The 16,773-nt window shown below is 40.0% G+C and overlaps 1 protein-coding gene across 2 annotated transcripts in view; it reads right to left on the reverse strand.

Moving 5' to 3' along the window:
• Positions 1-16,773, reverse strand: part of KNTC1 (kinetochore associated 1) — a 306,855-nt gene that overhangs the window by 148,799 nt on the left and 141,283 nt on the right. For both annotated transcript variants that reach the window (XM_089653668.1, XM_089653667.1), the window contains exons 34-38: positions 16,415-16,701; positions 16,154-16,326; positions 15,265-15,362; positions 7,264-7,408; positions 7,015-7,071 (exon numbers count right to left, since the gene is read on the reverse strand). In XM_089653668.1, coding sequence (XP_089509794.1) covers positions 7,015-7,071; positions 7,264-7,408; positions 15,265-15,362; positions 16,154-16,326; positions 16,415-16,701 — 760 coding nt within the window. The remainder of the gene's footprint in view (positions 1-7,014; positions 7,072-7,263; positions 7,409-15,264; positions 15,363-16,153; positions 16,327-16,414; positions 16,702-16,773) is intronic.

Genomic DNA, 16,773 nt, shown 5'->3' on the forward strand with positions numbered 1-16,773 from the left:
TATGTCAGTATTTCTGTGCTCAAAGTGGTACATTGTTTTCAATGGAAATATGTTGTTTTTTTTATTGTAGGTTAGTAATTCTTAGGAATAACTCACTGAAATCTGTTTAAACTAGAGTCTAGTAGACATCCTTGGTGCAATAAAAGTTTAATAAATTAAATTATAAAATTATAATATAATAAAGATAATATAATAAATTAAATAATGTAATCAAATCAAACACACGGAACTCTGTCCAAACAATATTATATAGACACTGCATATTCTAGAAAACATCACGGTGTGGTATATTTTGAAACATGGGACTGCACAAAGTCCGACATCGCAATCAAGACACTGGGACCTCGTTTCCTTGTGGATTTTCTTTCCACTCATCTCGCCGAGAGCAACATACCACGCACATCCGTGTAGGTGCTGCCTTTTTTTGGGTTGGTGGGATGTGGTCCATAAAATGACGTCCAGTCAGGCGTTCTGGGTTGATGACTCCCACAGCACGTCGTCCGGATCTACCCACAGACACTGATGGTGTTTGATGCTTGAGGAAAATGGATTCCGCAACTTTCCAGATAAAGTCCACATGAACCACAGGCTTGTCACTGTTTTTGCGGAACAGAATATAGGCATTCCACAAGCACTGTCCAAGAAGATGCCGGAAAATATCTATCTTTTTGTAGTATTTCTTCTGCTGCTTTCTCATCGCCAGATAGAATGTCATAGCTTGGTCAGCTCTGTCAACACCTCCCATGGTGCTGTTGTAGTCAATAACAACCTGCGGCTTCTGAATGTTTTTCCCACCTTTTGTTTGTACCATCACTGTGGCGGCATTGTGAACGGTACTCATTAGGCACACATCCTTCTTGTCCCGCCATCCAGTGCAATAATTTTGCCTGCCATGCAACTAATTCTCCCGATTTCAGTTTGTTTTTTGCAAACATTGATGGCAGGTTGTGCCAGTTAGCCCGAACGGTTCAATATGCATCCGTTTTGTGCTGAAGAAGAACCTCGTAAAGTTCTGGAGAGGTGTAGAAATTGTCCATAATTACACAGTAGCCTTAGTTTAGCAGAGGCTCAATCAGTGACAGGACGGAAGGTATTGCCATTCCGTAGTTGCTGTACTTGGGATCAAATTTTGTTCCTTTGCCGGTGTATATAACTGTGTTCCATATGTAGCCGGTAGAGGATTTGCACAGTAGGTAGGTATGACGCCAAATTGTGCTCTCTTGGATGCAATATATTGTATCAAGCTGAGCCTTCCTTTGTAGGCAATTAGACTTTCGTCTATGCTAATGTCTCTCTGTGCCACATAGCTCTGCTGGAAATTTGACAATTATTTGGGATACTTCCCAAATTTTTTTTTAGCTTGGGAGCCGGATGAGTTGTTTCATCAAAATCCTCACTGTTTGCAAAGTGCAAAAATTTCATAAGGGAAAAGCTGTACTCCGACATGACTGTGACAAAGAACGGCTTGGCGAGCATTTTGTTGGTGGTCCAGTACCACTTCTGCAGCGGTTTCCCCACCATTCTTTGCAGAATAATTAGGTTGAGAAACAGCCAAATGTCCTCTTTGGTCACAGGTTCCCACTTTCTGCTTCGTGAAAACCCGCTGTGTGGAGCAGCTAGTTGTTCGCTGCATACCTATTTGTCTCCGTCACAATAATTTCAATAACCTCATCGGTCAGAAACAATTCTAAGTACGCCAAGGGGTTGTCACCTTCAACGTGGACTTCCATACCAGGTGCTCCAGTAAACGAAAATCTTGGCGGCGCTGGCGTACCGCAATCAATAGTGCACCACGTGCGCAGATCACTCACATCAATCTCAGATTCGCAGCTGCCTTCGCTGTCAGTGTCTGAAGACAAATCACTACATGAGTCGCTATCGCTCAATTCAAGTAGCTCCTCGCTGTCGCTGTTTGCTAGCTTATCATAAACCACTTTGGTGCTAGAGAGACGCTTTTTGGAAGCCATGAGTGCAACACCGTTTTTAGTCACAGAAACTGAAAAACTGCACTATGGATATATCTGAGGTAAAGTTACAATGTATGCACTAGAGTAACACTTTATTTTGACACAGGTCTATTTTTATAACTCCCGCAAGCCCCGCCCCCCGACGGCACGGCATGGCTGGCTCACGCTGATCAGCGTGAGATAGCAGGGAATCAGGAAAGGAGACGGGATGGATGGAGAGGATGGCTGCATGCGGCTCAGGACCCGGATCGCAGGGACCAGGTATTTAGTTTGTGGTGACCTCGAGTCAGGCTCTGGGTTACCACTTTTGACAGCTAGATTTAATCACGAGCCAGGCGCGGGAAAACCGCTAGGGAGGTTAAAGCTGAAAGTCTGCACTTCAAAGTCATGTGGATTGTTTCGTTTTAATTTATTCTGGTGGCATACAGAGCCAAAAGTATGAAAATTGTGCCTGTGTCCAAACATATATGGACCTGTGTGTGTGTGTGTGTATATATATATATATATATATATATATATATATATATATATACACATACATATATACACACACAGTCAGGTCCATAAATATTGGGACATCGACACAATTCTAACATTTTTGGCTCTATACACCACCACAATGGATTTGAAATGAAACGAACAAGATGTGCTTTAACAGCAGACTGTCAACTTTAATTTGAGGGTATTTACATCCAAATCAGGTGAACGGTGTAGGAATGACAACAGTTTGTATATGTGCCTCCCACTTGTTAAAGGACCAAAAGTAACGGGACAATTGGCTTCTTAGCTGTTCCATGGCCAGGTGTGTGTTATTCCCTCATTATCCCAATTACAATGAGCAGATAAAAGGTCCAGAGTTCATTTCAAGTGTGCTATTTGCATTTGGAATCTGTTGCTGTCAACTCTCAAGATGAGATCCAAAGAGCTGTCTATCAGTGAAGCAAGCCATCATTAGGCTGAAAAAACAAAACAAACCCATCAGAGAGATAGCAAAAACATTAGGCGTGGCCAAAACAACTGTTTGGAACATTCTTAAAAAGAAGGAACGCACCGGTGAGCTCAGCAACACCAAAAGACCCGGCAGACCACAGAAAACAACTGTGGTGGATGACCAAAGAATTCTTTCCCTGGTGAAGAAAACACCCTTCACAACAGTTGGCCAGATCAAGAACACTCTCCAGGAGGTAGGTGTATGTGTGTCAAAGTCAACAATCAAGAGAAGACTTCACCAGAGTGAATACAGAGGGTTCACCACAAGATGGAAACCATTGGTGAGCCTCAAAAACAGGAAGGCCAGATTAGAGTTTGCCAAACGACATCTAAAAAAGCCTTCACAGTTCTGGAACAACATCCTATGGACAGATGAGACCAAGATCAACTTGTACTAGAGTGATGGGAAGAGAAGAGTATGGAGAAGGAAAGGAACTGCTCATGATCCTAAGCATACCACCTCATCAGTGAAGCATGGTGGTGGTAGTGTCATGGCGTGGGCATGTATGGCTGCCAATGGAACTGCTTCTCTTGTATTTATTGATGATGTGACTGCTGACAAAAGCAGCAGGAGGAATTCTGAAGTGTTTCGGGAATATTATCTGCTCATATTCAGCCAAATGCTTCACAACTCATTGGCCTCTTCACAGTGCAGATGGACAATGACCCAAAACAGACTGCAAAAGCAACCAAAGAAGTGGAATGTTCTGCAATGGCCAAGTCCATCACCTGACCTGAATCCGATTGAGCATGCATTTCACTTGCTGAAGACAAAACTGAAGGGAAAATGCCCCAAGAACAAGCAGGAACTGAAGACAGTTGCAGTAGAGGCCTGGCAGAGTATCACCAGGGATGAAACCCAGCGTCTGGTGATGTCTATGCGTTCCAGACTTCAGGCTGTAATTGACTGCAAAGGATTTTCAACCAAGTATTAAAAAGTGAAAGTTTGATTTATGATTATTATTTTGTCCCATTACTTTTGGTCCCTTAACAAGTGGGAGGCACATATGCAAACTGTTGTAAGTCCTACACCGTTGATTTGGATGTAAATACCCTCAAATTAAAGCTGACAGACTGCAGTTAAAGCACATCCTGTTCGTTTCATTTCAAATCCATTGTGGTGATGTATAGAGCCAAAAATGTTACAATTGTGTCGATGTCCCAATATTTATGGACCTGACTGTATAATATATATATATATATATATATATATATACACACACATACATACACACACACACAGAGCGTTCCAAATTATTATGCAAATGATATTTTTCTCATTTACCTAAATAATTGATGTAAATAACAGTCAGCATAATTCTCATGTTATCAACTATTAAGAGTACAATTCACATTTTATTGAACAAACCTCCTAATGAGAACAGTATTTTTTTTAAACATTAAAAACTTACAATGCACTGTTCCAAATTATTACGCACAGTAAGTTTCAAAACACTTTATAGGTTGTAAAGAACTGAAAATTGTCATTTGTTGTGTTTTCAGCATATTTACTGAAATCAAAAGCTATTTCAATCAAACTTAACAACATTTTAACTTTTTAAACATTTTAAGAGGTCACGTTACATTTTAACATAGGACCCCTTATTTGTTAGCAGCTTCACAAGTCTTGCATCCATTGAACTTGTGAGTTTTTGGACAGTTTCTCCTTGAATTTGTTGGCAAGATGTCAGAATAGCCTCCCAGAGCTGCTGTTTGGATGTAAACTGCCTCCCACCCTCATAGATCTTTTGCTTGAAGATGCTCCAAAGGTTCTCAATAAGATTGAGGTCAGGGGAGGATGGAGTCCACACCATGACTTTCTCTCCTTTTATCCCCATAGTAGCCATTGATGCAGAGGTATTCTTTGCAGCATGAGATGGTGCATTGTCATACATGAAGATGATTTTATTACGGAAAGCATAGTTCTTCCTTCTGTACCAGGGAAGAAAGTGGTCAGTCATAAACTCCGCATACTTTTCAGAGGTCATCTTTACACCTTCGGGGACCCTAAAGGGGCCGACCACCTCTGTTCCCATGCTTCCAGACCAAAAACATGACTCCACCACCGCCTTGCTGACATCGCAGCCTTGTTGGAACAGGGTGGCTGTCCACCAACCATCCACTACTCCATCCATCTGGACCATCCAGGGTTGCACAGCACTCATCAGTGAACAGGACTGTTTGAAATTAGTCTTCATGTATTTTTCTGCCCAATGCAGCCATTTCTGCTTGTGAGCATTGGTTAGTGGTGGCCGAATAGAAGGTTTATGCACAGTTGGAGGACTCTACACCTTGATGTCCGTGGGACTCCAGAGGCACCAGCAGCTTCAAATATCTGTTTGCTGCTATGTAATGGCATTTTAGCAGCTGCTTTCTTGATCCGATGCATGGATCTGGCAGAAATCTTCCTCAATGTGCCTTTATCTGCACGAACCCATCTGTGCTCTGAATCAGCCACAAATCTCTTAATAGTGCGATGATCACGCTTACGTTTTCGTGAAATATCTAATGTTTTCATACCTCGTCCAAGGCATTGAACTATTTCACTCTTTTCAGCAGCAGAGAGATCCTTTTTCTTCCCCATATTGCTTGAAAATGGTGCTCTGCTTAATAATGTGGAACGTCCTCCTTTAGTAGTTTTTCCTTAAATTGGGCTCACCTGCCAATCTAATTATCATAGGTGTGCGAGATTGTTTTCAGTGATCAAAAGAGCCCTGACACACAATGCCATCCATGAGTTAAACTGAAAAACAAAATATTTCATCTTTGTGATACTTAAATAGAATTTGCATAATAATTTGGAACGCGGTGTATATATGAAAGTTGCTTGCCCAAAACAGACAAATGGAATGGATGTAAATGGACGGCACCTGTTTACATCAAATCAGATCTGTTAAAACGGAAAGAGGACACAACCTTGTTTCATTTTGTAAAAAACAAAACAAAAAAAACACCTGAGTGGACACACATGTAGACAGAGGATCATCCATTTACATCCACCCATCTATAGGCATACAATATGGTTCAGTTTGGATCCATCTGAAAAACTGACAAACGAATCTAAACTGAACACCTGTGTGACAGGGCCCTTATCTCCCTGGAAGTTGAAATTTAAATGTAAATGGCTATTTAAAGAGAATCTGTGGCAAGACAAGTCTTTACATAATCAGAGAAAGCAGCAAAAGCACTTTTTTTCTTATTACTTCCTACTGCATCAGAATCTTGGTAGCCTGCCAGCCCTCTAATGTAAACACACAGAAGGCTTTTCTAAGGCCTCTTTCACAAAATACTGTACCACAACCACGTGGGAAGCATTTGGCATGCACTCGCAGTGCATGTCCATTAATATTATTGGGTGAATTTAGCAAGTGGCGCTGCTTGAGAGATTCGGCATTGGGAGTTAAAATTGCTGCACCGTGAAGCATGACGGACGCCACAGTTTAAACAGATCCAAGCTGCCACCAAGTCACATTGCAGACACTTCTCTCTCTTCCCCTGCAATGTGCTGCTGTGATGCAGCCACTTGTACTGAAAGGTAGCATCTATATATGAAAACACAGAGCATTGCAACAGGAAGACATAAAGCAATATTTTCAAAAACAGAAAGGAGTATTTTAAGGAGTTTCTTAGCAAAAGCCAGTCCCATATAACATGCAGGAGCCCAGAACTATAAAAGGACAGAGGAAAAAGGCTTCAAATGAACTTTAATTACGCATGTGTACTGAGATTTAAATGGAACAGCTGATCTAGTAAGCATGATATGCACCTACTGAGAAAAACAATAGGGCAGATTTACTAAAACTGATGAGTGCAAAATCTGCTGCAGCTCTGCATAGAAACCAATGAGCTTCCAGGTTTTACTGTCAAAACTTAACTGAACAAGTTGAAGTTAGAAGGGGATTTGCTACCATGCACAGCTGCACCAGATTCTGAGATCTCCAGTTTTAGTAAATCAACCCCAATGCGTGTTCAAAACAGGTAGCACCACAAGTTCAAAGCAAATTTAAAATAACTTTATATAATACATTGCATTTAAAATGTGTTTTCCACACAATACCTTTAGTGCATGAACAGGTAGCCAGATTTGCACAATCCAAAGGATACATCTTTTTACCTTTAAAACAGAAAAATTTGAGGGATTAAGCAGTTACATAATACTAAACTAGATCCCAAATTAGTACAGTGAATTAAAATAGTCACAAGAGTAAACATTACAGTAATACATTTATGTTTAGTATATTTTAAAGGAATAAGGACTCAAGTATCTTAGCTTAGTAGACTTTAAACAAAAATGACAAAACATTACCAGCTGAGCTTGGAACAAAAGCTGTAGCTAAATCATAAGCAACTGGCAAAACCACCAAGGAATCCAGGACAATTCCATCTTCACTGAAGAATTCTTCATAGGTCCACTCTTTGTAATGATCTCGGTCACCTCCAGAATTTGTATTCTGTATAAGAAAACATACTGCTGAAACTACACACACACATTCTCGCAGAAGTGAGTACACCCCTCACATTTTTGTAAATATTTTATATCTTTTCATGTGACAACATTGAAGAAATGACACTTTGTTACAATGTAAAGTAGTGAGTGTACAGCTTGTATAACAGTGTAAAATTTGCTGTCCCATCAAAATAACTCAACACACAGCCATTAATGTCTAAAACACTGGCAACAAAAGTGAGTACACCCCTAAGTGAAAATGTCCAAATTGGGTCCAATTAGCCATTTTCCCTCCCCGTGTCATGTGAGTCGTTAGTGTTACAAGGTCTCAGGTGTGAATGGGGAGCAGGTGTGTAAAATTTGATGATTTGATGCCCTCACTCTCTCATACTGGTCACAGGAAGTTCAACATGGCACCTCATGGCAAAGAACTATCTTAGGATCTGAAGAAAAGAATTGTTGCTCTACATAAAGATGGCATAGGCTAGAAGAAGATTGCCAAGACCCTGAAACTGAACTGCAGCACAGTGGCCAAGACCATACAGTGGTTTACCGCGACAGGCTCCACTCAGAACAAGCCTAGCCATGGTCGACCAAAGAGTCTGAGTGCACGTGCTCAGCGTCATATCCAGAGGTTGTCTTTGGGAAATAGACGTATGAGTGCTGCCAGCATTGCTGAAGAGGTTGAAGGGGTCTGGGGTCAGCCTGTCAGACCATACACCACGCACTGCATCAAATTGGTCTGCATGGCTGTCGTCCCAGAAGGAAGCCTCTTCTAAAGATGATGCACGAGAAAGCCCACAAACAGTTTGCTGAAGACAAGTAGACTAAGGACATGGATTACTGGAACCATGTCCTGTGGTCTGATGAGACCAAGATAAACTTATTTGGTTCAGATGGTGTCAAGCGTGTGTGGCGGCAACCAGGTGAAGAGTACAAAGACAAGTGCGTCTAACCTACAGTCAAACACGGTGGTGAGAGTGTCATGGTCTGGGGCTGAATGAGTGCTGCCGGCACTGGGGAGCTACAGTTCATTGAGGGAACCATGAATGCCAACATGTACAGTGACATACTGAAGCAGAGCCAGCGGTTTAGACATTAATGGCTGTGTGTTGAGTTATTTTGAGGGGACAGCAAATTTACATGTATACAAGCTGTACATTCACTACTTTGCATTGTATCAAAGTGTCATTTCTTCAGTGCTGTCACATTGAAAGATATAATAAAATATTTACAAAAATGTGTGGGGTGTACTCACTTCTGTGTGTGTTTTATATATATATATATATATATATATATATATATATATATATATATATATATAACAACATAAGACAGTACTGATAAGGCTTGTTAAATAACAGATATTACTTCATTTTTAAAATCTTCATTAAATACCCTAGGGGACCAAGTGCACATAGCACTTGGCTCTGTTCTGATTCGTAGCGCAGTTGTACATGAAAAGCACATCTTTACTCCTGTTTCTGCTGTGGCTCGAGCTTAGTTTGTGGGTGTTCCTATGGGGGAGGAATCTACCAACTTTGTAGTCAACCCCCCCCCCCCCTCCAAGATTCCCACCTGAACAGTCTAGCAGCGCTGACTGTTCTTTCATAAGTTCAATTGTAATCAATCAGCTCTGTGGAGCTGTGTCGTAAATCTGCCAGTGCAATGCATGTTTGTAGCAGCTGCAGAAGATCTGTGTACTTTTGTGAATGAACAGTCACTGATAGCAGGGCGGTGTGATAGATAACAAATAGATCACACAGCCCTTCAGCACTGATTGTTCATTCAAAAGTCAATAGTAAATGATCATTAAGTGTTACTGACAGTATGATCTATCTATTGGCTGCTAGTAAACATATATTGCGCCAGCAGATAGATTACACAGCCCAACATCGCCAACTGATATTTTACTATTGTGAATGGAGCTGACCCCACCTCTTGGTGCGCTTAATGGCGAAGCTCTTTTCCAGTGTGCGCCCTCACTAAGTATTTATCTCCTTGCTGGTAAGGGAATTGTACAACTTGCTAGCAGTGTGGTTGTGTTTTAAAACACAGGATACTAAGTGAAATAATGATTTTGATCACATTCCTAAAGAACAACAGTGACAGAGGTTTAACAGGTTTGACTGTACGGCATGAAATATGTCAGTTGTGTCCCCAAGTGAATGGGCAGTTCATCAGGAACCGATCGAAATTCACATGGTGTATGGCTAGCTTTAGGCAAGGTCTTGTGGTTGATCACCACCATGTTCCTATGTAAGAACAAAAGGGAATCTTTGAGGTGAAAATCTAAATTGATTACCTTTTCTTGCAGAGGTGAAGGCAACAAAGAATGGAAAGAGAGAATGTCTCTGATGGGTTCAAATGGCAGCCTCTGAAGAGCATAGAGAACCAGATTCAGATTCCAAGGAATCACAGAAAAATGGACGGGGGAAAAACGTAGGAGACCCTTTACTCAAAGGTCTTAATGAAAAGAGTTAGGAGGCCAACTCTGAAACAAAATGTGAAGGAAATAGCATAAACTTGACCTTTAAAAAGAAGCTAAGTGCCAAACGCTGATCTAGAGCAAATGCAGAAAGGAAAGAATTCATCCTACGAAGAAACTCTTGTGGTGAAAGCCCCTAAAATCACACCAAGTAAAGATTTCCATGTCCAATGATAGACCTAGGGGAAAAAAGTGTTCCTAACCTTGAGCATTATAGAGAACACATACTCAGAAATGCCCCTGTTCCTTACAGCCTGGGCTTCTACAGCCATGCTGTTAATGCCAGAGGCCGAGAAGCAAAATGGCAAATCAGTCCTTGGGACAGTAGAATAAGACAGTCTGGCACACACCCACCTGGGCTGATACGTGGCAATGAGGATAGCCTGAGGGAGAAAGTTAAATAACATATTGTTTTTAATTTTATGGAGGCTGAACATCATGTGCAAGACTTGAAAGGTATGTCTATTGCGCATTTCCAAATGCCACATCAAGGTGGCAGGAACAGGTTGCTGATCCCTCTTGAATGCACAAAATACTGTGCATCCTTATGGTGTTAATGCAATGTTTTCCTTGGGTGTTTTTTGGACTTGTGTTGGCTGGTGCACTTCTCTCCCAGATCAGAGCTCTCCCCTGTGAATCAGATATTGGTTACAATTCCCCTGAGGTGGCTATGTTTTAATTGGGTATGCTGTTGGTTTCAGAACCTTGAGGTTATTCCTGTTTTGATAGGGAACAGTGCCTCTTGCTGTCCTGATTTGGGCACCTTGGGAGGTGTTATTTGTGTACTCTTAGGATTCATGAATCTTGAACATAGAAGTTACAAGCATTCCTGGACAACATTCTATTGACATGGTAGAAGTGCCCATTCAAATTTTTTGTTTTTATCATAGAATGTTTTTTTCTGGTGATTTATTCTCATGTTTGGTTTGAAGTACCATCAGGCACATTTTGGTCCAGTCCTTTCTGAACGGGAGGTGCTGGGGTGCCCCTTAAATATTTTTGCCAATTGTCTTTTTGGGACATTGATATTCGTTTCACACTGTGTGCGGCATGAACTGGGCTGCCCCTACTCAGCTTGTTGCTGGAGCAGAAATTGATGGGACACGCTGCAGCGTTGTGGCATTTCTTTATTTAAATGTGTGTGCTGGTGATATCTTGTAGAATCTGAGTCTCTGTGACTGATGGCTTAGAAGCTGCTATGGCTGTGAGTAAATTAGACACAAAATTTGCTGGAGATAGTGTGAGAGCATGCTTGTTGCCTTATGGATCAGAGTCAGTAAACAACTGACAGTGGTGAAAACCTCACCAGAAGGGGCAGAAGACCCTTCCACACCTGATGGTGTTAAGGAGGACTCTGGGGGGGGGCTATTAGTAGAAGATAGCATGCTGCAAGCGGTCCCCATACCATTAGAAGTTGTGCTGGGGGTACCCAGTATAAAAGGACTGCCTTCCCTGTGACTTGAGACTTGAGTTAGACATGTGAGTGCAGAGTTGATAGGCAATGTACAGGCTCAGGGTCTGGCCTCACATACTCAAAAAACCCAGACAGCTAGTAGCAGGTTGAGGGTCAGATAGTCGGAGGTGACCAGTCAGTGTAGGCTAGAAACATCAGATCAAAGTCCAATGTGCCTCCTTGCAACAGAAGCAGCAACAGAAGATGCTTCGTTGACAGTGTATGGTGGGAAAGATTATAGAGTGCAAGGGCGGGACTCCACCCAGTGACTGTCTTCAGCAGTATCAACCCCATCAAACCTAGCAGATAACTGGGAATAATGACGACCAGTGATAGAAAAAAAAAAAAAAAGAATGCCCAACGCAATGGTAGCAGCTCTAGACCAGGAAAGCATTCATTAGCTAATTTAACCAGAACGGAGTCTGTAAAGCACCCCACACAAAACCCAATGCTCGGAGGTTCCTTTCCCAGCTAGCCCCGCAAAGTCCAGTACAGCAGGATCCAGTTGTAGTATAGCCCAAAAAGCTAGACTGATGAATGCAAATCAAACTGAAAACCTCCAGCAGTGGCATAGGGAAGAGACTTGACAGAGGAAAAAATAAACATAAAAATTGGCCAAAAAAAAATTAAAGATTAATCTTTAAAACCGCAGAGTGAAAGAGAAGATGTCTACCCCCTGGGACACTAGCAGCATCCAATCATTTTGTAGGCAGCAGTATAACCTAAATATTTAAGATTTTCTAACTCCCTCAACAAACAAGAAAGAAAAAAGTTTTGTTATATTATATATAGGTACATAAGATGCAACTCTTGACATCCCTTTAGAAAGGGCCGTATGTTGAAAATTAGGCAGAATGCTACAAACAAGGCAGAAGTCTAGTATTTAATTGACTCAACATCTGATACAATGGCAAACTTAGCATGAAAGTGCATGTGTGATTGTGTAGCCGCCTGCACTTTTCAACTCAAATGATAATGGCACATCTATCAATTCTATTCACAAATAAAACGTTTAGACTACGAAAGGCTTCTGACCGCTTATGTGTACACTTACCAATGTTACTAATTGTTATATATTGTGAAAATAGCAATCCTGCGTTTAGATAAAATGCTAAAATCACCCATAATATTGATTGGGCAGACAGAATTGCTCACCCAACTAAGGGACATCATTTACTGTTTGCATTGCAAATTCCTGAGTCAAATGGTGAAAGCCCCAACAAAGATAAAGCTCTACTGGACCTACTAATTACAAATAACACAGAACTGATTGCTGATGTGGAAGTAAGGGATTTGCATACATTTAAAAGGGTATTTACTCAAGAGAGAAAACTAAAATTCTACCACTTTAGAATACACAGGTTTGGCTGTATCTCGAATATGCCGTCCAGTTGTGGTCACCAATGCCCAGGAAGGATGTGTTTGAACTGAAGAAAGTCCAGAGAAGGGTAACAAAGCTAATAAAGGGGTTAGAGGAGCTCAGTTATGAGGAACAAGTACAAACGTTAAACTTTTTCTTCCTGGAGAAAAGCACTTAAGAGGGAATAAAAATAAAGAAGATCTCCTGTGCTACAATTCCGTGATAAATTAGGTGAGTGGGAGCTGATAGCACCATATACCATATACCATGTGGAAGTAAAAATTAAACCAAAATGATGCAGCGCTACCCTAATAATAAAATAATACAATATGGACCTAATTGGACTTGGTTGTTTTTAAGTTTTTTTATTTTTTCATTTTCCATTTCTTTTTTTTTTTTTGTTTACAGACTATTATATGTTCAATTTTTTTTTTTTATGTGTTTGCTTATAAATATACTTTTTGTATGTATGTTTTTTGGCACTATTGTATTTAATTGATCCCACATTTAGGGTTCCATTTTATGTCACTATTTACTTTTTGGCTTAATTTAGCCATTATTTGTCACGATCTGCATGATATTGTTGCTCCTTGTTAGGGGTTTACGTTCTCATTTTCACCCTCATTTGCATGAATTTATTGATCCCTATTTAGGGATTCACGCTTATTTGTGTTTTATTTTAATTTTGTGTGTGATCCTATTTTGGAAAGTGGGGGTATTGGTTCCTGGTTTTTGTATACCAGGTGTGATCACTTTTTCACTTGAGATCCCAGTGAGGATAAATCCACTGATTTATTGGCACGTATATATATTTTATGTCACTTTATATTGAGATCCCCAGAGAGGATCAATCCACTGGCTTTTTGTCACATATATATATATTTATGTCACTTTGTTTTTGCCATATTGTATTATTTTATTATTATTAGGGTAGCGCTGCATCATTTTGGTTTCACGCTTAAGAGGGAATGTGATAGTGATATACTAATCCTTGAACGGTGACTCTAGCATTGGGAATACATTTTTTAATCTTAGGTGTCTACAGAAGACATGTGGCCACACAATGAAGTTGGAAGAGAAATGGTTTAATCTGAAAATTCGTAAGAGGTTCTTAGATATGTTTCTTAGCAAGTGCTAACAGGGACATGGAAAACAGTTGTCACACACACAGTTTGAACTGGAATGAACTGGTGTGTTTATTCAACCTTATCAACTGTGGGGTTGATTTACTAAAACAGAACAGTGCAAACTCTGGTGCAGCTGTGCATGGTAGCTAATCCGCTTCTAATTTCAGCTTGTTCAATTAAGCTTTGACATTAAAAAAAAAAAAAAAAAACCTGAGAGCTGATTGGTTTCTATGCAGAGCTGGTTCAAGTTTTGAAAGCTCCAGTTTTAGTAAATCAACCCCAATGTAACAAAATGATAACTCAAAAATACATTGCAGAATGTCTTTGATATGTTGTGTATTCTGTGATGCTCTGCTACCTTCTACTGGCCAAATTAAGAATCATATTAAAAGACTTTAAAATACAGTATATGTGCAGATTCCTAACTTTACTCTTTACTATACACAAGCAGAAAGCCATGTTTGGCTGACGTCACTCAGCCAGTGCAGGCTGGGGAAAGATCCCTAACTTTATAGTCGGGATCCGCCCAGATGGCTGGACTGGCACCTGGATCAGCCTCTCAGCAATATGCTGAGAGCCTGAGCCAGCCACTTCCTCCCCCTCCACAGCCAAGTGTTCCAGTGAGCGGCGGGGGTAAGGCAGAGAGAGAGAGAGAGAGAGAGAGAGAGAGAGAGGACTGCTCAAAGAGCACTGAGAAATGAGTGATCAGTTGTCTTTGATTACTCAGTTCTCAGTCTTAGAGCCAGTGGGGGACCAATGCTTCATCCAACTAGGTACGTATGATTATAGAAAGAAACAAAAATAAAAATCAACTAAACTTCTCTTTTAAAAGGCTAACAAAAGAGTTCAATATAAATGGACTAAAACGTACACATGTATAGACCCATTTAATTTCCATCAGGAGTTCTTTATATTCCAGCATGCGTGTTTTACCCAGTACTCATCCAAGAACATGAGTGCTTAAAATTTAAAATTTAGAATTTAAAATTTAGAAACAAGAACATCATTGAGGTATCTCAGATTCCCGGACCTAAATTTAAAATCAGTCATGTGGATTAACAGGCTGGCTTTCATACAACAAATCTGTGTCGATGGTAAGGCTGGCCATACATTATACAATTTTCTTGAGATTTTTGGTTTAGATTGACAATAAACCATATAATAGGAGGTCAAAACTAATAACACTTTCAATTGTATCCAATTAGGCAGGCTCTAGCACTACATAGTTGAAGGTAAATCTAAAGAAAATTGAGCAGAAATTGTACAGAAAATTGTATAGTGTATGGCCAGCCTAAGGTAGAGGGGCACAATAGGAACTTTTACCGTACAGTGAAAGAGGTTTACTTATAAAACTGATGAGGCTTCTTTAAAAAAAATATATATTAACACATACAAGAGTTAATACACTATAAGGAAATGCACAGTAACTCACTTTGGTAATAAATCCATAATCTTCAATATGACATTGTCTGTAAAGTTCCAAAGCAATATGTGTATATTTACAAAGCTCCAAAGCATCCAGCAAGAGGTCTGTAAAGTAAAAATAAATTAATCATGTGATGTTTAGGCTGGTTGTGTCATGCAATGTAAGTGAAACTCTTATTTTATATTTTCCTCCTATTATAAGTGAATCTGAAATGCATTAAATTCAGTATAATAACAGCATACAATAAACGTCGCTTCATGCAGTGTCAATTTTGTCAACGAAAATATTTGCGTCAGCTGCATGCGTTCAGTGACAAACTAAATGAAAAAAAAATGTAGTTTCAATTCAGATTACTAAAATACAACAAACTAAAATGGCATTTTAGTCAAAAGAATATGACTAAAACTAAATCAAAATTGATGCCACAATTAACAGTGGTCAAAAAGAAATTTTCCTGTTTATGAAACTTGGTAATAATTTATAAAACTGATACTTGATACTTGTTTTCATTATTAACCGAGAACTATTAAACTTTTTCATATTCAGTTAATACACTATATTGCCAAACGTATTGGGAAACCCCTACAAATCACTGAATTCAGGTGTTGCAATCAACTCCATTGGCACAGGTGTATAAAATCAAGCACCTAGGCACGCATGCTTCTACAAACATTTGTGAAAGAATGGGTCGCTCTCAGTAGCTCAGTGAATTCAAGCACGGTGCCATGATAGGTTGCCACTTGTGCAATAAGTCTATCCGTGAAATTTCCTTGTTACTAAATATTCCAGTCACCGGTTAGTGGTACTATAACAAAGTGGAAGCAACTGGGAATAACAGCAACTCAGCCATGACGTGGTAGGCCACGTAAAATGACAGAGCACGCCTAGTCTTTACCTGGACTACTTATCGTGGCTGCTTGACAAGATAACTGATAAGTGACAGCAGGCAAATTCATTCCAGGCGGTATTACCATTGGCGTATTTGCTTCCAACATTTGGCACAATTTGTTGGAAACAAGGAAAAGTAACTTTCCAGTCTGAGAAGTACAATGATGTTCATACAGATCCCTAAAAAAGAGAAAACAATGGAGTAAATGCAACATCTTTGTTCTGGAAGGCAGCAAGAAGTGTAAAATATAATCTCTTTCCACTGTACCTGCAGATCTGCAATGACTTTTCGACCTTTCCAGCTGACAGGGCTCTCAAGGCTAGTTCTGCACCTAGCTCTTGTTCTGTAACTTGTAGAAGCAAGGCAAGTCTGTATAACCTGGACTCTGTTGATGGAACTTTGGAATGATTAGTATTTGGAATCTGTACTGTTGTCTTTTCAGATTTAGGCATGGACCTTGTAGTCTCATAAGCAATAATATGTTCTTCTCTAAGATGAGACAGAAAAGATCGGTTTTCATACTCCTCCAGCGAAAGGAATATGTCAAAGTCTTCCTGTAATAGGAAAATTAACATGTTCTTAAATGGCTACATATTTTATGACACAACATTAATAAAAAAAAAAGT

The sequence above is a fragment of the Staurois parvus genome, unplaced genomic scaffold (assembly GCF_062004578.1).
Source record: "Staurois parvus isolate SC_StPar_1 unplaced genomic scaffold, SC_StPar_1.0 ptg000719l, whole genome shotgun sequence".
In the NCBI taxonomy this organism is placed as follows: Eukaryota; Metazoa; Chordata; class Amphibia; order Anura; family Ranidae; genus Staurois; species Staurois parvus.